We start from the raw sequence: 21,903 nt of genomic DNA on the forward strand, positions 1-21,903 counted from the left end.
CCCCATATCCCTGGACAGCTGAAAGTAGATGTGAAATCGAATTCGGACCAATGCCCTTGCCTTTAAGTTCAGCAGGCTTTTGAGGTTGTTATCTCTTTTGCAGGGATCCTAGAAAGCACTGATAAGCTCATTCTTGAAAGCTCCCTAAGTTTCCCCAGGATCCCTAAGTTTCCCTGTGCAGGATCTAGTAACTGTGGAGTAGCCCATTTGCTTCCAGTGGGCTAAGTACCAATGCCACATTCACTGAGTCAGCCCAAAACTCTGTGCCCCAAGCTTTTATGTACAGTTCACACTGACCCAAGGACGTTTAAAATTTATCACAGGATCAATCAAATTTCTCAGGCTTAGCAATAGGCAACCATGGATTCTCTTGGGGTTGTGTGTTTTGTAGCACCTGCATCAGCACCTGCTCAGTTTCTAGGAGGGGCATAGTTGAAGATCAATCACTGTTTGATCCAAAACACCTCATCACCAAAATGATAAAAGAAGCAACCATGTTGCAGTTGTCGTTGATACCTAAATGACAGAGCAGGGACCAGAAGGGCAGTAAAAAAACATCGTGTTTAGTTATGGGGCAGCTGTGTGGACGCAACCTAAACCAAATGTAGAGCATGATAATCTGTTAACACTTCATAAAGTCTCAGTGAAAGGTACACATCAAAGTCTTTAGTGTCTCCCTTGTCCTTTCCACAGATACTCATTTAATAGTGGAAACATCACTGTTTTCAGGTAAATATTTTGGCAGAAAGGAAAGTTGCATAACTCAGGAGACCATGGGATCATGTGCCTTCTCCTGAAACCTCCCATGCTCTCTCTCTCTCTCTCTCTCTCTCTCCATATGCATCAGACAGCTTTTGGTTTCTTTTCATCTTTTGGGAACTACTTTGCAAGTTCTGAAATTCAGCTCACAGCTTAGAAGCGACATAGCTGCATATCTATATTTAGCTGGGAAGCTGTTATTCAGCTGCAATCTCAAAAGTGAGGGATTTAGTTGAGCAGCATGTGTGCAGTGTTCTCTCAATGTTTTGCCTGCCAGTATTGTTCCTAGATACATTTTATCATTTTCAGAAGATTTATAATTCTTGTTAGGAAAACAATAGAAGAACCATTGAGATGACATTTAGAATTCAGTGATGTGTGTTAAGTGGAAGTACATCCATTTCCTTTCCAACCTTCGAATATAAAATTATCTCTGTATTACTGCTTAATCTGGCTCATGCTATGAGCTCTCCTGCTGCAGACTTGCGTTGAACTTTTAAGTGAATAGTAGACTCCCTTCTGTTCGTTCTTGCCATATGAAAATATAAAACAAAATTTCTGTAAAAGAGAATGATTGCATTTCCATTAGAGCCAGACTCCTGGGAAATCCCAGCAGTTGAGCAGGGGAGGGCATGGGAACAAATGAGCTTTTTTAATAAATAAAAAAAGCTTAAGGATTCAGTGACATTTCCTCTTTACAATGCATTGAAATCTCCCCCCACCCCACCCCAGCTACCTATTTAGCATTATGGGTGGGTTTCCATTTTGCTTGCCTTAGATATAGATGCATTGGTCCCAGAGCTTCAAGGACAGTACATTGCATGGCCGTATAATTCTTGGCCAAGACCTGGGCTCTTCTAGAAGGAAACTCCACACCTGCCTTCTTCTGCTGAGCATTAATAATTATTATATCATGAGGAAAGGACTTGTTTAGTTTTCCCAACGAAAAAGAGAGTAAAGAATGCCTGGAATCCTGGTCACCACAGGATGTGGTTTGGCAGGAGGACAAATGTCACGACTAGGGCAGGGAACAGTAGGAAAAAGCCATGGCTGCTTTCTCTCCCACTTCAACTGCAGATTTAAAGGAGTATGTCTACCACCATACAAAAATAGATGAAGAAATGGGTCCCTAAAGCATATTTGGGTTAAAAGTGGGTTCTGGGTCTGAAAAGGTTGAAAATACCAGCTCTAAAGTAACTGCAGACCATGGCCGGAAGAAATGTCTTAATTGGGGTGGGGGGTGGGAGGGGGATATTTTGGTTTTTTTTAATTGCAGTTGGGTGGTTGCAATTCCAGGCTAGGGTTCCTACCATAAAACAGACAAACTACTGTATAATGACAAAAGATGACTGTAACTCTAATCCCTAAGAAAGCAGTGCTTTGAAGCTTGAAACAAAAGTCTGTATTTATTGACAGGATTACACCATGTTTGCCGTGCAAATGTAGGTTCTCATTGTATGTTAGAATCTGGCAGCACATGAGATGTTGGGACAGCAAGCCAGCTACAAACCAGAACACTGGAGATCTGGCAGTGCCTCCAAAATACAGACATGTCCTGTTTTGTTTAAAATTCATTTAACTCCATTGAGCTTGCAGTGACTTCTGTATGTATTGCTGGTGTTCTGTATACTTTGCATGTGTTCTGATAGTAGCAAAACAATGTGACTTAATTATTTGGTGAATATTTATACATGCATGCATGCATGCATACATACATACATACATACATACATACATACATACATACATACAGCGTCCATCTGGCTAGGTTTCCCCAGCCAGATGGATGGGGAAGCAGAATGTGTTTTGGGGGAAGCCCCATCCCTTATGGTTTTCCAACTTCCAAACCGCTTGAAAACTGCTGAGTGTCTCGGTGGACCATTTAATGATTTTTCTGCATGTTAAAGCAATTGTAATGTACTGTGCTAGATTTTTTTTGTTTTGTTTCTGGTATTTTTACAGACACTCCACAGACCACCTGAATGAAGCTCAAATACCACTTGTAGTCCATGGACCACAGTTGGGAAACTCCTGTGCTAGCTTGTTTTATGTGATCTATGTCAGGGGTGGCCAACTCCCAAGAGACAGCGATCTACTCACAGAGTTAAAAACAGGCAGTGATCTACCCCATTTTGGGGGGGTTCAGATTGTTGAGCTTTCTTTAGGGAGGAAAACCCACTTTTAGGGGTTCAGGTCAAAGTTGTTGAGCTTTTTTAGGGGAGTCAAAGTTGTTGAGCTTCTTTGAGGGAAGCCACAGATCTACCAGTGATCTACCACAGACATCCAGTGATCTACCAATAGATCATGATCTACCTGTTGGACATGCCTGATCTGTGTGATTTTTTTTTTTTACCCTAGTCACAATCGGGTATTTGTCTGAACACACAATGTTTGAAAGCAGGTGCTGGGTTGCCTGCACAAGCCTTGCCCCCATAAAAGCATGTGTATCATTTTTTAAAATGACAAATAGTTCATGTTGATGTTGAAGTTGTACTAAGTCATGTGTAATAATTTAGGCATAATCTTGCTGGATGTAAGCCCATTGCACTCAGTGGGGCTTGCCTTTGAGTCGACATGTGTAGGATTGTGATGCTAATTATCTAATTTATTTAAAGATTAAGTTTCATAAAACAACAGACAATCTGTTCTCTCGTAACACCACTTGCCATTGAAAATACCATGCTGCCTCTTGCACTTATCTTGGAATAATGGTTGAAGCCAAGGGTAAAAAAGGGGATGTCTTGCTGCAGGCTTATCCATCCTTCTGGGACTTTTCCCTCCCGTGCTTCTGTTAGTACCTATTGTCTTTATGCAGCAAGTTATGCAAAATTTACTGGTTAAACTGAAAGACTTCTCCAGCTTAGTCTGCTGAAGTGTCACTAAGAGTGTCTACACATGATAGACTCTAGGCAGAGCAGAGGTGGCATAATATTTTGTTCAGGTGCTCAAGAGAGAAATCCCAGGTAACTGCCCCCCCTCCCAAAAATGTGTGCCTGTGTCATTCCATTGATAGACTGAAGTGAACTATTAAGTTTGCACAAACAAGTGTATGTGTGGGGGTGGGTGGGTGGGGGTTGCACAGTATTACCTTGCTTATGGGGTTTCTTAGTCTGGATTTGGTTCCCTCGGGTTGTTCCGCTATAACAAACCCTTACATTATACAAATAAGAGGTTGCAAGAAATTACAGTTAACTTCTGTCCATTGACTGATTTGGGGGTAATTTAGAGGTTACCCAGTTTCTCTGTGGAACTGTGAACTTGGCTCGCCAATGGTGACTTTGCTATCGCTTCCATGATCAGTATTATTGTAGGGTGAAAAAGAGGTTAATTCATAATCCTAATCTTGCCAGTGTTTATTGATTCACTTTCTGCTCTGTTCAACTTTCTCCTTGAACATGTAATCAAATCTAAAGCTGGAGGGAATTCAAGTGTTGGAACCCTAAGGAAAACTGATTTTGTAAATAGAGTACAGGCTGGCTAAGAGGTGCTGCCTAACTTGGTTAGGATACACTTGTAGAATGGACTTTAGGAAGGAACTACAGTGGTACCTCTACTTACAAATTTAATGCGTTACGAACGCACATTCGTAAGTAAAAAAAAATGTACGTCGAATCCCATAGGAATGCATTGGGAGAAAAAATTCGTAAGTCGAAGCAACCCTATCTAAAAATTCGTAAGTAGAAAAAATCCTATCTAAACAGCATCCAAGATGGCGGACAGAGCTCCATTCATAAGTAGAAACATTCGTAAGTCGAGTCATTCGTAAGTAGAGGTACCACTGTACTTGCTTCTCGGCAGACCGAATGCAACACCTTCCAGATCTACAACAATTTCTAAATCAACAGATTTGGATTACAAAGAATTTCAGATTACCAAGATTTGGATAACAGGCTCCTCCTAAGCTTCATGATCTCAGGATAGCTTGCTTACAGTATCAAAACTCAAGGTGTGATTTAATAGTACAATTGCACACACCTTGAGGGCTCTGAGGAACAAAAGCATCCACTGGATTACAGTATAGCTCTGTATTTTCTTAAATAATTAGCCAGGCAAACATCAAAGGTAAAACTGCAACCCACTTACATCAACTAAATCCAAGCAATGATCTAACATTCTGCCAACTTTGTGGCATTTCATTAGTTGACTGAAAGCTTAACTGAGTTCTGTTTGTACAGCTCACAAGTTCAGTTTCCCTGAAAAGAGGCTTTATGTGAAACGCCTTCCAAAGAAAAGGTCTGAGGTAAGGAAGGAATATTGTTTGGTTCTGGGAAGAAGAGAACCAACAAAGTACCACTCTTCTGTGGTAGTTTTGTGGCACAATGTTATTAAAGTCAAGGTTACAGGTAGGTAGCCGTGTTGGTCTGCATCGAAGTAAAATAAAAAAATTCCTTCAGTAGCACCTTAAAGACCAACTAAGTTTTTATTTTGGTATGAGCTTTCGTGTGCATGCACACTTCTTCAGATAATTTTTTTATTAAAGTCAAGTTTGTGAACCTGGTAAAACTTCAGCTGGCGGTCCAGAAAAGCAAAGAAAAATATACTTCAGGATTCTAGATGTAAGGCATAATTTATACCATTCTAACACATCCTACCTGTCAGTTTTATTAGCCTCTTATCTCCAACACCTCCCTTCAGCAGGAAAGAAAAGCAATAAGTGTATTATAGAGATGTTGAAAAGTGCTGGTTATGAAAATATGACCACTGTGGGCCACCAAGTAAGCTGGCTATGGATATAGTGGTTCTATTGTTCTGCCATGGGAGACTGTAATAAGAGCTTTGTATAAATATTTTGTATGTAGGTGTGTGTTTTCTAAGCAAGTTGTTTTTCCCCTTCCTGGTTTTATTTTTTTAAAGAAAACATCCTGGCAGCAGCACTCACTCTAAATAGGCATCTGTTTGCTTTTTGAAATCCTACTGACGTGTTTTGAGCCATCCTTCGTTTGTATTTAATGTGTGGCCAGCGTCTTAGTTACCCTGTTTCTTCCTCTTAAAAACGAACCTCCCCTCCTCTCTGACATAGTACTACGGTATATTCTGTTATCAACTCCATTCGCAGCAAAGAGAATTGCCAGGTGGTGATGTCTTAAGAAAGGACTCCATAGAACTTTGAAATAGTCAGAAGCCACTAGACATAGTCCAAGGAAGACTCACATTCCATGTGTTACTATTTTGTTGATGCTTTATTGTGGTTTTTGCTGTATTGATTTTTGTGTGACTTATGTGAACACAATCCCTGCTGTATCAAACGAAAAGCCCATCTAGTCCAGAACCCTCTTCTCACAGTGGCCAAGCAGGTGCCTCTTGGGAAGGCCATCAGCAGGCCCTGAGCTCAAAGCACTCTGCCCACTTGTGATGCTCAGCACCTGGCAAAACTGGAGGATAGTACAAAGCCATCAAGGCTAATATCCCTTGCTAATCCTCTTTTTGTTGTTGTTTAGTCGTTTAGTCGTGTCCGACTCTTTGTGACCCCATGAACCAAAGCACGCCAGGCACTCCTGTCTTCCACTGCCTCCCGCAGTTTGGTCAGACTCACGTTCGTAGCTTCAATAACACTGTCCAGCCATCTCGTCCTCTGTCGTCCCCTTCTCCTTGTGCCCTCCATCTTTCCCAAGGTGGCCAAAGTATTGTAGCCTCAGCTTCAGGATCTGTCCTTCCAGTGAGCACTCGGGGATGATTTTCTTCAGAATGGATAGGTTTGATCTTCTTGCAGTTCATGGTCAAAAATGAGATCGCAAGAATAAATATTGACACCCTGGGCATTAGTGAACTAAAATGGAAGGGAATGGGCGAATTCAGTTCGGATGACTATCATATCTACTACTGTGGGCAAGAATCCCGTAGAAGAAATGGAGTGGCCCTCATAGTCAACAAAAGAGTGGCAAAAGCTTTACTGGGATGCAATCTCAAAAATGATAAAATGATCTCGATACGAATCCTCTTTTAAAGCCATCCAAATAGGCGGATCAATGGGATATACAACTCTACTTCTTATTCCTGCTGTACATTTCCTGTTATGTAATCAGTTGCCGATCCATAAGAGGACCCATCCTCTATCATAGTATTTCCCAAACTTGTGTCTCCCGCAGTTTTTGGACTACAATTTCCATCATCCCTAGCTACCAGGGTCAGTGATCAGGGATGCTGGAAATTGTAGTCCAAAAACAGCTGGAGACCCAAGTTTGGGGAACAATATCACATGATTGCCAAGTTTTCTCAGGAGGAGTCTTTGCTAAAAGATTTAAGGAAGTCCAGATACAGTGTTGACTGGCTTACCCAACCACATGCTTGTTGATACTCTCAGAATAATATGGTAAGGCTAGTTAGACAGGACTTGTCTTTGCAGCTGCCATATTCTTTCTTTCTCAGCAAGACTTTCTGCTCTTCTGTTTGGGGGGTGGGAAACATACCAGGTGTAGTTGGACCACAACTCTAATAATTCCTAACCATTGGCTATGCTAGCTGAGGTTGATGGGAATTGGAGTCCAGCAACATCTGTAGGGCCCAAGGTTCTACATCCCAGTTCTGTATCACAAGCTTTCCAGTAACAGATGTTAGATTAACTGATCTATAATTTACTGGATCCACCAGATCCCCTTTAAAAAAATTGATATTATACTGAACCCCTTTCAGTCCTGAGGCTTGGAGGCTAACTTTAGGGACAAGTTATTTTTGTTGGACGATCAGCACTTTAAAAACATTCAGGTGAATACCATCTGGACTTGGTGTTTTGTTAACTTTTATTTTTGGCAAGGCCTAGAATAACCTTCCCCATTCTGGTGCCCTTCAGATGTTTTTCCATCAGCCCCAGCTGGGATGCAGCTTCATTTCTTGTCACCATTATTTGCCACGGTTCTTCAGACGCACTCCCTGAAAATGTCGGTCCAGACACAGCTAATCTGCCCTACATATTCTGCTGTGGAGACAACTCTCCTGCAATCTGCTGATCTCGCTTTAGCACACTTTTGACATCCTTGTTGTCCAATGGTCACTTCACTCTTAACCAATTTCCTGCTTTTAAAGTACTTATTTATTTCATTGGTGGTGGTGTGTTTAGCAAACACTTGTTAGTGTTGTTAACAATAAACTCTTCAAAGTATTTCCCCACCCCTTCCATTATTGTTTGCTTGCAGTGTTCCTTTTTGTTATCCTCATTTTGGCAACACTTCCATTTTCTGAAAGGAGACTTCTTGCCTCTGATAGCTTTATTGACTCTGCTCATTAACTACTCCTGACGTCCTCTTGGACTTAGCGGTTCATATCCTGTTCCGTGGTATGCATTTTATTTGAGCATCTATTGTGGTGCTAAAGAATCCCTGAGCGTTTTGGACAGATTTCACACCACTTTACCATACAGACATTATGGGGATTCTGCTTTCTGTGGGCAGCATTTACGAGCCTTTTACAAGCATTGTTGACTGCCTAATCACTCAGTCAGTTGTATCTTTAGCATTCCACTCAGATTGGAACTAGACCCATTTAGGGTGAGTAAGAAATGAATGAATGATAGTTTTAAAAAACCAATCAACTATACTTTCCTAGTATTTACAGAGGAATTTTTTTAATCGTCACTTTACACAGAAGTAGCATTACAGAGAAAGATCGAGGCATGCCTAATTTAGTGTTGGTTTCTAACCTGCAGGAGACTACCAGCTACTGAGGGGAAGACCTCTCCTCCTTCCAGAGCGGGAGCCGTTTTCCCACGCTTGCAGGGGAGGCGTGTTCGGCCCCCTCTATCAGTCCCGCCTCGCTGCTGTGTTAAGCCCCATAGCCAGCTAATAGGGCTCGCGGGGGGGGGGGGAGAGTCTGGCTGCACTTAAGCAGCCGCAGCGGCGGGAATTCTTTACTCTGCTTCCCGCTTGCATCGGATCTCCCTCCCTCCCTTTTAGGCTTTGCTTTGCTTTGCTTTGACCTTGCTATGGACTTTGGTTGGTCGCCTTGGTTGCCCAAGGGATCTGGTAGGAGTTTTTTTTTATCCATGTGGCTAATTGGTACTGGCCTCTTGGTTTTTTCGCCTACCTCATAGCAATTCGTCACAACTTTTGGTATTGGCGGTTAGGCATTGTATTATTCAGTATGTGATGTATCTTGTGTTGTGTGTTGGAGGGCAGGTTGTGGCCATCACCTACCTCCTTTGGGTATCCCGTTAAAGGAATCCGGCAGTCGTGTATCCTGTCCGATGCTCTGGTGGGGGTTAGGGCCATGGCACGATCCCCGGTGACGTCAGGGGAAGCTTCCAGTTGTATTTGCATCAACAAGCTCCTCCCACTGTTTGTTAACCCTAAAGTGACTCCACCCCAGTCGGGGTGGAGTCATGTGCTGCGTTCTCATCCAATGCCTAAGCCAGTACCACTCACATGCTATAACCAATGAAGTTGTGGCCTTATTTTGCCCATCAACCTAAAATCACGTGTCCTTGTGTCCAGGGCCGTCTTAAGCCCATCCAGTGCCCTGGCGCTAAGGTCCCTCCAGCTCCCCGCTCCAGAGCCTCTCCAAGGGCCCAGGAGTGCCAAGCGGACCGCGGCAGCAGCAGGAGGCCACCTCTGAGGACTCCGCGCTGTGCCTCCTTCTCGTTTCCCCAGCGCTGGGTTCCGCTCAGTCAAGCTTCGCCACCAGCGCGCGCACCACGGGACCAGCAAGAGCTGCTTGGGTGCTGTGCGCGCGCTGGTGGCAAAGCTTGACTGAGCGGAACCCAGCGCTGGGGAAACGAGAAGGAGGCACAGCGCGGAGTCCTTGGAGGAGAGAGACGCGGCGCAGCCTCTCAGCTAGTGGAGCGCAGTCCTGGCCAGATCGCCGGAACCCTGCGCTCACTTGGCGCCCTTCCAGCGCCCTCCAGCGCCTGGCGCCGTGGTTCTCCGCGCCATTAGCCTCTATGGCTAGGACGGGCCTGCTTGTGTCTTATTTACTCTACGCGGGTGGCAGGTCATCGACTCACAAGTGGTAGAAGAGGAGTTGCTTTGCGGCTGTTCCCACCATTTCTCCTTTAAGAGGCATCATCTTCAGTGATGTAACTTTTCAGCTTACCTTCATGATAGATGAGAAATAGTAATTATGGATAGGAGGGATCAAGAAGAGCAACAGAGGATGGTTTCCATAGTATCCTAGCAACCACATGAGCACCTCTTAATATCTCCTTTCTGTCGTATCTGGTGTTGACTATTTCTCAGTGCTGAAAAGTTGAATCCATCCTTGGGCTGTGCACCAGATTTTGTGTGTGGGCTACTATTTGCTAGTTCCTCATAAGAGTATTTTGTGGTGTGTGTGCCCTATGCCATTTCTTCATGTGGATACATGGATTTCACTTTGCCAGAGATGTGCATATGTTTTATTACTTCCCTATAAATTATGCTGCATATTTCCTTGGGGGTTTGTTTCCTTAATATTTTTGCAATCTATGATTTAATTCTAAATAGACCGTTGGTACCTTAGAAAGCACTTCATTCTTTGCTTTCACTTCTTAACCAGCCTCTGTGCAAAGTTCATACAGTAAGGGATTGTGAATGATGCTTGTTGTGATCACCCTTGAACTATGGCAATCTTTTTCCTGCCAAAGCCTGAGCGTCTTTTTGAAGTGTTGGAAGAAATGTCTGGGCTGCCTTCCCAGCGATCATTAGTAATCTGTTAACTGGAAATAAGTTTTTAGTGATTTTGGTTGTTCTTTAACTAAGTATTCTATCCAGTGGTTTTATATTACAAGCTGCATTGAGCCCATAGCTGCCAAGTTTTCCCTTTTCTCGCGAGGAAGCCTATTCAGCATAAGGGAAAATCCCTTAAAATAAGGGATAACTTGGCAGCTATGATTGAGCCATGGAGACTGGGCTGCATTAACTAACTAACTAAATAATTTTGAATGCATGAAATGCAATGTATTGGAATTTTCAAATGTAGTAGCAAAGAGCAAAACACAACCACCAATTTAACTATGTTGCCTTTCATTTTTGTAGGACTTGAAATTGTGGTACCCTTGCACTGAGGCTGCTGTGGCAAGGAGTAATATTTGATATAAAGGAGGCTATTGAGATTGTTCATTCCATAGAATGCCCTGTAATGCTGCCTTGACACTCTGTAAGCTGGAGGGAAGACGAAACAATTGGTAAAAGCTAGGAAAACGAGAAACTTCACAGATGTTCTTTAACATGTATTGGGTAGTCTGTATTGGCCCTATCTTGAACTTTACAGAAAATACTTTCTGCTTGATAACTCGCAGCATTGCCAGTTACTTTTGTTTTCTGTTTATGTGGGGTTATATATACACACACACAAAATAAACCCCCGTTTTCAATTCCCAGAGAGGCAGCTATGTTAGTCTGTTGCCTCAATACTAACAAAGAGTCTTGTGGGGCACCTTAATGACTTAAAACAATGTACACTGGCATAAATGTTGGTGGACCAAAGTCTGATAAATGGGGACTCTGGTCCATGAACACATACGGAATTATAAATTTGTTAGCCTTTAAGGTACCACAAAACACACTGCTGTTTTTGTCTGGTTATCAAGTCTGTCTTGCAAAGCTTCAGTTTTATATAAGTAGGTGGATAACAGACTCCTCTGGTATTGACTTGACTATTTATATCTTGTGTGAAATGAGATGTTAGCAATCAGTTGCAAAACTATCTTGATATAACTGACAGAAGATTGTAGGCAAGATAGGAGTAAAGACATGATCCTTTATCTTGTAATCAGATCCTTTCTTGATGAAGAAGAATGGGGAAACATACACTGTTATTTAGTGACAGCTGGATAGATGTGATGCCAAATCTACAGTTAATTTACTTGTTCTGAACTTTGGTTTCCACTGTTGTCAATGCACTTTCATGTGAGGAATTCAAAGGGAATCCTAGGAATATTCTGTATAGATAATTACGAGCGCCCTCTGCTAAAATGCATAACTCTTAGCAGCGTATTTTTGCTCTTTTGATATTATTACCCATGGGTGTTCTTTCTACTTCCAAGCGCTCTTCATTTCAAACCATTAAAAGGTCCACAGTAGCAAAACAAAAGGAAATGGATGAAATATTTTAATCAATGGAATACTTGGGTAGCCTCACATTTTCTTCCTTTCCATTGTTCAGACTGTGAATGCAATTGCTATTTAGCCAAAGCAAACACTGGGGAGGTTTCAGCAGACTCTGGGGGAAAGTTTAGAGTAAAGGAGGATTCCCAAAACCAGTCTACTATGGACTGAGCAGGCTCAGTGGCCACAGACTGCTGACTGAATTCCGGCAAATGGAGGGGTGGGGGAATCCTGACAGCAGCATTCCACAGTGCAACATCTGGACGCAGTCAGCACTTCTCTCTTGTAAGAATGCCAAAGGCAACTCCCTCTCCATAACACACTGGGATTTGTATCACGAGCTAGATCCTACTTCATCCAATACAACAAAGAGCAATTGCCAGGTCTGTGCAAGGGGCATAAGATAACCCTGTTCCTGAAATAGTTTATAAGCTTTCAAGCTGCCTACATTTCTGTGTTAGGCTGGTGGACAGGTAGCTATTTTGAGGATTCTGTAGAGCTGGTGAAGAGGTTGAGATTGAGTACCTAGGCTCAGGGACCAGGAACTAAGCAAGCATCCACAGGGGAACATTTTAACTTCCCTTTTCGCAGCAGCAACCACTCCCCCACTCCCCCATGTTCCCCAACAGCTGGAAAACCCTGCAGGAACGTACTCAACAAGACTGTTGACTATCATTCATTATTATTTCATAGGCCCTAGGGTAGAGATGGAGAACAAATGTCCCCACAGCTGTTGTTAGACGCAGGGGTCAGCAAAATTTTTCAGCAGGGGGCCAGTCCACTGTCCCGCAGACCTTGTGGGGGTGCGGACGGACTACATTTTGGAAAAAAAAATATATGAATGAATTTCTATGCCCCACAAATAACCCAGAGATGCCTTTTAAATAAAAGCTCACATTCTACTCATGTAAAAACATCAGGCAGGCCCCACAAATAACCCAGAGATGCATTTTAAATAAAAGGGCACATTCTACTCATGTAAAAACACGCTGATTCCTGGACTGTCCGCGGGCCAGATTTAGAAGGCAATTGGGCTGGTTCCGGCCCCCGGGCCTTAGTTTGCCTACCCATGGGCTACAGATTCCATCAGCCCTGGCCACGGGATTCTTTCATTCACAGAAAAGACTAAAATTCAGTGTAAGTTCCCACTGTGGAAAGGAGGAAGTAGGCAACTTTTGCTGACACTCTCTTCCCTTTGTAGCCCCTCTCCTGCTACTTTCCACGCTGTTCCAGTGTCCCCCAACCTCAAGAACAGAATTTCAGTAGATACAGGAGCTTGCAATGTGAAGTGAAAGTTGTCTGTCCCGCAGAGGGTCTCATGAGTGGGACCCCCCAGTATTTTATTATCAGACCTCAGTACCCAGTGTTGGGTTTATTCCCAAAATATGTGAAGCATCCACAACAGTGACCATAGGAGATATGGCCGCCGGGAGGTGTGTAGAGTGAAGAAACGCCATGGCGCATCTAGAACAACAAACACGTCTCTTCCATTGTGTCTCGAGACAAACTGATGCCAACAAGATGTGGGGGTGGCAATCCTCCCTTCTGATTCCTTGGTTTTTAAATGGTAGTGTGTTGTGAAAACTATTTCGGCAACTCATACTTTCGGTATGAAATATCTTTTGTGCCTCAGTGTTTTAGTATGCATGGAAGGAACCTGCTAGGCCTTATAGGGGAAAGAGATTTCTCTGCTTTGAATTGTAGGAGCATTGGCAGCAGTAGTAGTCGTTAAGCCTGGCAAGCAAGCAGCATCATGCCTCTTGTCTCTTTTTAGAGCCAAGGGCCAAACTAGGCAGCAATCATTTGCAAAGCTGCAGGAAAGCAGAAAGAAGCACAATTTGTACTGGAGATGTTTCCCTCTGCCCAGTTTTTTCCTCTTAAACTCCTCACCCCAGCTGGTTTTCTGTGAGGAAAGCCTCATCCACAATTCCAGCTGGGGGAAGGGGTTGTATAGGGTAAAGCATTAGGTGGAAAATGATAAAGGTTTCCCCTTCTTTTCTGGCACTCCTTCATTCCAAACTGTTTCCCCCTCACACTGCTTTGCAGCTGTCAAATGGCAAGCTGGGTTTCTAGACTTGGGACTGCCATTAAAACACACAGTTTAACCTTAGTAGCCTGCAAAGAAATCGATCAACTGCTTAATTCTCTGCCATCTGAAATTATTTGGATTATTGCACCTGTAAAGGTAAGGTAAAAGGTAAAGGGATCCCTGACCATTAGGTCCAGTCGTGACCGACTCTGGGGTTGCGTTCTCATCTTGCATTATTGGCTGAGGGAGCCGGCGTATAGCTTCCAGGTCATGTGGCCAGCATGACAAAGCCACTTCTGGCGAACCAGAGCAGCACACGGAAACGCCGTTTACCTTCCCGCTGTAGCGGTTCCTATTTATCTACTTGCATTTTGACGTGCTTTCAAACTGCTAGGTTGGCAGGAGCTGGGACCGAGCAATGGGAGCTCACCCCGTTACAGGGATTCGAACCGCTGACCTTCTGATCAGCAAGCCCTAGGCTCAGTGGTTTAACCCACAGCGCCACCTGTAGTACCACCCAATTTATTTGTTTTTAATTGCCAGTTGTGAGCCTCCATGAGGAAAACATATTTTAGCCAACCCTTCATTTTTCTTTTTAAAGCCAGATTCTAAGTTTGAGTTCTTGTTCAGAAGCCTGCAGTCTGTAAAAGGTCAATTCTCAAAGTTTTAATTCCAGGCATATGAAACTCATGTGTGTGGAGAAAGGTCAGAAATAATTTGATTAATTCGCAGTGTGTGTTCTGCTGTCAGATCCTTTTACCCATTAATTTCATCTGAACGAAGAAAAGAGTTTGTAAAACAGGTAATATAATTTAACAATCATTTTAAAGGTAACAGCGTGAAACAAAAGCAGTTATTTTAATCACAAAGGAATGCAATTTTTGTGTGTGCACAGAGACATGTTTTTCTAAGGGAACACTGCTCTGTTTAATTAATATAAACAACTGCATAGACCTGTCTGTATTAAAAGTTCATCCAGAGATGCCTGAAAGTTAGTAGTGAAGATGCCTGTTGAATTTCTGCTGGAAGAGTACTCTGTAGTTTGGGATCAGCAACACTAAGCAGCTCACTACTCCTTGAGGCCAAATTAGCTTCTGTAGCACAGGCTTCAACGAACAGTGCTTCTCCTGATTACATTGGTTGAGTTGGGATATAATAGTGCAGCCAGTCTTTAAGGCAGGGGTCCTTGTTTTGTTTTTTCAGCAGGGGGCCGGTACACTGTCCCTCAGACCTTGTGGGGGCCTGACTATATTTTGAAGGGGGGGAATGAGCGAGGGACGATGAGTGGCATGTGAAAGGGCTCCAGAGAGGGGCTGCTTTAAATGGCGGCTGCTTGAGAGGGGCTCTCAGCCAACCGCAGCTCCTGTGTCTTGCGAGTGGCAGGGGCTGGCAGCGGTAGAGGGACGATGAGTGGTGCGCGAAAGGGCTCTGGAGAGGGGCTGGCACCAACAAAGCCCAGCCCCCTTCCTCCTCTAGGCAGGGCAGGGAGAAGTCAGGAGGATGGAGGGAGGAGCCGCCGCCGCCGCCATGGTGGTATGAGGGAGAGGGAAAGAACATGCGTGCTGGCGATTCCCAGACTGTCCACGGACCAGATTTAAAAAGCAATTGGGCCTGATCTGACCCGCGGGCCTTAGTTTGCCAACCCATGCTTTGGTATCCTGGGCCCAAATTGTTCAGGGCCTTTTATATTAATATAAAAACCTTGAGCCTGACCCAGTAGTATATGAGCAGCAAGTGCAGAGGTGTCACATACCACCAGCTGTTTGAGCCCATCGGTAGTCTAGCTGCTGCATTCTGCACCAACTGGAGCCTCCAGGCTGGGCCTAAGTGCAGTCCCATGTAAAGCACATTGCAGTAATCCACCATCGAGATTACCGATGCATACGCTTGCTGATTCAAATAAGGAGTGACAGGTGAAGCTGATTTAAAAGCACACAAACTCATACAAGATTTCTAAATATCTGGGTAAAAAGGTAAAGGGACCCCTGACCGTTAGGGGACGACTCTGGGGTTGCGGTGCTCATCTCGCCTTATTGGCCAAGGGAGCCAGCATACAGCTTCCAGGTCATGTGGACAGCATGACTAAGCCGCTTCTGGCAAACCAGAGCAGCGCATGGAAACACCGTTTACCTTTCTGCACTTTGACGTGCTTTCGAACTGCTAGGTTGGCAGGAGCAGGGACTGAGCAACGGGAGCTCACCCTGTCGCAGGGATTCGTACCGCCGACCTTCTGATCGGCAAGCCCTAGGCTCAGTGGTTTAACCCACAGCGCCACCCGCGTCCCACCCAATATCTGGGTAGGCTTGGTTAAATAAGAATGTCTTCAGCAGGTGTCAAAACGAAACAGTAAAAGGTGGCTGCCTGATATCAACAGACAGGGACATCACATGGTTCTTACGGTATTTATTTACTGGATGTTAACATGGGAGGGGAGAGAGAAGAGCAGGATTCACATGGTGGCAGCTGCTTTCAGTGGCTGTCAAGTTATCTGCACAGTGTCTGTCTGTAGCTATAGAACTAAACTGTAAATGCCCTTCTACTTCCATTGATAATTTGATTAGTGTTATGAGTAAAGGGTAGTTTGATAATAAAATTGAATAAAGGAAAAACTCAGGTATTAGAGGGGTGGGTGGGAAGGTTAACACCAAAACCTGCAGAGATTATTTATGAGCATGCTGTCAAGTCACAAACTGTCTATAAAATGAATGCATGGTGGTAAAACTGGACCTTTTCTCCCTTCCAACTTTGGAGGCACATCTTAGGGGCAGGAGTGAGGAGGGGTGGAGTTTGCCAATACCTCATTACACAGCGTTTGCTGCATAGCTAAACTAATCTGAATGGTACTATTATGCTGCTCTGCAGAAATTGTGGACTATGAAATTCAATCTGAAGTACTTTTAATGAGCATTCTGAACCTCGTTTCAACCCCTGCAAAGAAACAAGGGACTCAGTGTGCTTTTGAATAGGTTGGAGGCTTGGGGTGGGGGTGGGGAGATGCACTTCATTCAGTACTTGCAAAAACCTATAAGGGGATGGGGAGGAAATAATGCCAGTTCTTTGTTTAACTTTATAACCATCTAACAGGTTAGGCATCCTGCCTCAGGTGCCAATTTTGGGGGTACCATTAACGACAAAAAATTGTCAGTAGTTTAACTTATAATGCTACCTTTACTTCTACAAGGGTGCATCAAAATGACCTCTGTCAAGCTTTGTCCTTTACTTCCTTGTAATGTATAAGCCATTAGTGATAACAAACTCCCCTTCTACACACACACACACACACACACACACACACACACACACAGAGAGAGAGAGAGAGAGAGAGAGAGAGAGAGAGAGAGAGAGAGAGAGAGAGAGAGATTGCTTTGTAAGTAGCTCAGGTGTTCTAAGTATAGCGGTACCTCGGGTTGCAGATCCAATCCATTCCGGGGTGCCATTCGCACCCCGAAAGTTTCGCAACCCGAGTGGCGATAGAGCGCTTCTGCGCATGCGCACGCGGCGGAACCCGGAAGTGTCTTGGGAGCACCATTAATGAACCTTTACCATTGCTAGCGTCTAAACAGTATGAAGCAGAGAAAGAACCAAACTAGGGCAGGGGAGAATTGCAATAATCAAACGATGAGGAAATAAAGAACTTGTGATGTTTAAAAAGTAGGTATGGAAAGTCTGAAGAAAAGAAGAAAAAGAGAGGTGTTGAAGACGACTCTTGAGGTTCTGTGCCTGGGGTAAAGAAAGAAAAGAACACATTCTTCCACAGTGAGAGAAAAGGAAGACACAGTGAGGAAAAAGGCACAGCAATTAATGAGATAATGTTGAAAGAATAAGTAATGAAATATTTGGAGGCAATCAATGTTAATGCCTGCATCCCATTTGTTATTAAATAATAATAAATTTTATCTCCATTTAGAAAATGTCTGACTGGGCTACTTAAAAACCCTATGAAACCTCTATTTTGTTATTGGAGTGCAAGGAATTCAGTAGCCTATGAGAAACTTTGTTTAATCATAATCCAAAATCACTTGGGGTGGATTAAAAACTGTATGTTGATAGCAGTGTCTAACTGGGCTGATGAAGAATCTGTTTAAATTAGAAGGATCGATTTGCTCAAAAAAGCAGTGGATTAAAAAAAAAAAAGCTTCCAGGACATGGGTTCTGTAAACATTGCTGAACATTTTTCTCCTTCAACCACTTCCTTATTGAAAGGTCATCTCAAAGAATGAGGTACACACAGTTCTTGACCATAGAAGAAGATCATCTGTTTATTGATTGAGAACTTCTTTAGGGTCAAGCAAATGTTAAAGCTATTGGAGACCCTGAGCTTTTTCTAATGAAAGAATAATAAATATCCTTGTTCCAAGCTTGGCAGGGTGGGGGGGAGAGACTGAGACTGAGCAGAGTGGAAGTGACTAGCAGACATGAAGAATGCTGAACACATAACTTAGGCAGTAACACTAAACACACGTAGGAAAAAACTAAGCCCAGCTGAGCACAGTGGGACTTTCTTCTGAGTGAACATGCATAGGATTTTACTGTGAACTCCCCTCACTTGAATGGAATATATATCTGAAGCCAGAAACGTCAGTGGTTTCTCGAGCCTGAAACGGCTGGTGACCCTGAGGAGAGGCTCTGTGGGTTGGGGATGGGGTGCGTCACAGAGAGTTACGGGTGAGTCAGACCCCGGGGTAGTCACCCAGCACTTCTCTGCCCACCCACTTCACCCCAGCTCCTGTTTCTCTCTTCACCTCCCATCTCCGTACCCCTCCTCAGCACTGCCAGGGCATACCCCAGCCCCTCCTCTCAGGAGAAGTCAGGTGCTCAGTCCAGTTCAGAGGTACTGCTGTCACCTTAGTTGCCTAGGTCACAGAGACGCCAGCACAGGGACGAACAGACAACTCAGGTCCAGCCTGAGTTACCATTTGCTTGCCTGTTTCTGCACAGAAGATGAGCTTTGCCAGGAACTGGGTGTGGTGGTGGGTCTTGTTTTTTCATTATTTTTAAGGCTGCATGCATAATCAGATCAAAAATGATTCCTAAATCCCTTGGAAGATAACACCTGGTTTTTGCAAACCAGGTTTGTGGAAGCCTATTTGCATTTATTCTTTCCCACAATGTAGTAGTTACTCTACTGTTTTTACTGTTTTGCATAATTTATTCTGATGCTGCTGCTCGAGGGATGGCAGAACAGGAAGCTGAAGCTTCCATTTCGGTCCCGTGTGTGTATCTTATTCAGCTCGACTGGTGTGGCTTCTGAAACTATTAAGATACGGATTTGTAAAGAAAAATGGCGGTGTGGTTCTTTGGGAATGGTTACAAGCTGAACTTTGTGAAGGGCCATACAAATCTATTAACAGTAATCATCTACCTTGCTTAATTCTGTAATGTACCTTACATTTCTGTAAGTGCAGAAATGAATATTGAGCACAGAGTGGCTTGTTATAAAGAGGTTGCACACATAACGAGCGTTCTGGGCCAGTTCTTGCCCATCTCAGTTTCAACAATCCTTGCAACAATACAGATGAGAAAAAGATCCACAACTGAGGCAGTTCTCCCAACACTTTGGCATCCAAATAGAAATAGCTACTGCTTTTCCTTCATTTGAACCCCTAACTATAAATTAATTGCGTTTTGTGCTCACCAAGGAAACTGGATTTATAACTTATTTTTCTTTTCATGTGGATGTACAGCGTGTAACCTTTCGTTGTTTTTAATTACAGCAAAGAGCACCAGGGAAGGTTTTGCTGGATGCAGTCTGCACTCACCTGAACCTTGTTGAAGGTGACTATTTTGGCCTTGAGTATCTGGATCATAAAAAGATCATGGTATGTGAAGAAGCATTTTTATATGCATATTTTGTCAGTACAAAAACAATAACAGAGATGCAACAAAATAATAAAGAAAGTAAAAGCAGACACACTGCACAGCCTTTTTAATGGTTAGAAAAATAACCTGGTGCTTAAACATATTGTGAAATTAGCACCAACTTTACCTCTTTAGGGAAGGTATTCCAGAGTTGGGGTACCTCTGCAGAAAAGCCCCTCTCCTTAGTGCTAACTTCCACATGTTTCAGAACTACATGTGAACATGTGATTTGTGTATAGGGAATAATAAGCTCAATTTAATATATATTTTTAAAAGCTGGTGTCTTTATACCTAGGTGATGAATGCTGAATAGTCTTCATATAATTTGCAATGTCTTTGTTCAAACTGTGTTCCAGTAAATGGCACTTGTTTTGCCCATTCATTGGTTTAGCTCTGCTAGCAGAGTATTGCTAGAAAAATTGGACCACCTATTGTAGCTTGGCAACAGCTTCCTATACTACCCTTTTGACTGGGATAAAAATCACATATTGCTGGCAAGGAGATTCTGACCTGAGTTGCTTGTTACCCATTTCCAGTTGTAATCTCTGTGCGAAAAATAACAAGGCACAGTTACCTCCTCCTCTGCAGGATGCCCAGTCATTTGTAGCTTAGTTACTCATTTTCTTCAGGAAATTGGCAGTGCACAACATTCTTCACTGTGCCAAATGTGAAGCTAAAAAAACAAGATGTAGAGTTAATGGAATGCCTTCAAACATTAAGATGTTGCTAACAAATAAATGACCAGAGCTTTAAAGGTTTTTATTGTCTAACAAAAATATGGTTTTAAAAAAGCTTGCTTTTCAAATTGCATCTCAGGGGAATTATTTATACATTTTCATATGCTTAAGAAGAGAACCTTGAAATGAAAAATGCCTTTGTTAAATTGCTATTTTAGCTCTTTAATAATATAAAAATTGGGGGGGGGCCTTGAATAATTTAAATATTTCTCAGGTTTTGGGGTTTTCTTCAAATGTGGCTCCTGGGGCTATGCTTCTGTTACAAGGACACTGGAAATGAGTTTTGCCTTTGCATAATTTAAAGCTGCTCAAGGTCACACAGAACAAATATGCGTACAGGTAACTCGCAGCTTATGCACATTTAACTTATGCGCATTCAGCTTTATATACTTCACGAAGTTTAATAAAACAAAAGGGAAAGGGGACAGGTGTTTTAGAAAAAAATACTTTGGCAATTCCACCTACCATGTGTTTTTACTGTATGCGATTTTGGCTTTAGGTACTATCCCCGGAGAGTCACCTGTATTCCTTTCTAAAGCCTTTTTTTTTTAATACAGTGGTACCTCTACTTACGAATGTTTCTACTTACAAATGGAGCTCCGTCTTCCATCTTGGATGCAGTTTAGATAGGATTTTTTCTACTTACGAATTTTTAGATAGGGTTGCTTCGACTTGCGAATTTTTTCTCCCAATGCATTCCTATGGGATTCGACTTACAAATTTTTTCGACTTACAAATGTGCGTTCGGAACACATTAAATTCGTAAGTAGAGGTACCACTGTACCTAGTTCGTTTCCATGAGAAAGGTGAATTTTCTTTTTGTAAGAAACATATTTTATATATTTATTTTTAAATAAATGGATGCTCATTTAATGCTATTTATCTGGGAGAAATCTACTGTGACTTACTTCTGAGTAGACATGTATTGGATTGTGATATAAAAGTTGCATCTAAGCACAACCAAGCATAGTACAGTGGTGCCTCGCAAGACAAATTTAATTCGTTCCACGAGTCAATTCGTTTTGCGAAAAATTCGTCTTGCGAATCGCGGTTTCCCATAGGAATGCATTGAAATTTCTTTTTTTGCCCATAGGAACGCATTAATTAAATTTCAATGCATTCCTATGGGAAACCGCGATTCGCAAGACGAATTTTTCGCAAAACGAATTTGTCTTGCGAGTCACCATCAGAAAAATTCGTCTTGCAGGGCATTCGTCTTGTGAGGTACCACTGTATATTCTATTAATATTAATATGACATGTTACTGATATCACAGTCCTGTGCACATCTGCTCAGAAGATAGTCCCAATGAATTCAGTTGGGTTTACTCCCTGGTAACTGTGCATAGTATTAAAGACTGAACCTGTTATCTCTGTCTTGTAAAGATGGTCATCTTTGCCTGTATCTTAACTTCGCCAAAGGTCCCATGCTTTCGCCAAAGGTCCCATCTGGGAAGCCCAGAAGCAGTAGCCCTCTCTGATAGTCAGCCCCCAAGACTGGTGTTCAG

General features: G+C 43.0%; 1 protein-coding gene across 8 annotated transcripts in view; it reads left to right on the forward strand.

The window, feature by feature from the left end:
- The window catches only part of FARP1 (FERM, ARH/RhoGEF and pleckstrin domain protein 1), a 180,226-nt gene that overhangs the window by 81,938 nt on the left and 76,385 nt on the right, over positions 1–21,903 (forward strand). For all 8 annotated transcript variants that reach the window (XM_060273358.1, XM_060273360.1, XM_035114373.2 and 5 more), the window contains exon 3: positions 19,515–19,619. In XM_060273358.1, coding sequence (XP_060129341.1) covers positions 19,515–19,619 — 105 coding nt within the window. The remainder of the gene's footprint in view (positions 1–19,514; positions 19,620–21,903) is intronic.

This window comes from Zootoca vivipara, chromosome 4 (assembly GCF_963506605.1).
Source record: "Zootoca vivipara chromosome 4, rZooViv1.1, whole genome shotgun sequence".
In the NCBI taxonomy this organism is placed as follows: Eukaryota; Metazoa; Chordata; class Lepidosauria; order Squamata; family Lacertidae; genus Zootoca; species Zootoca vivipara.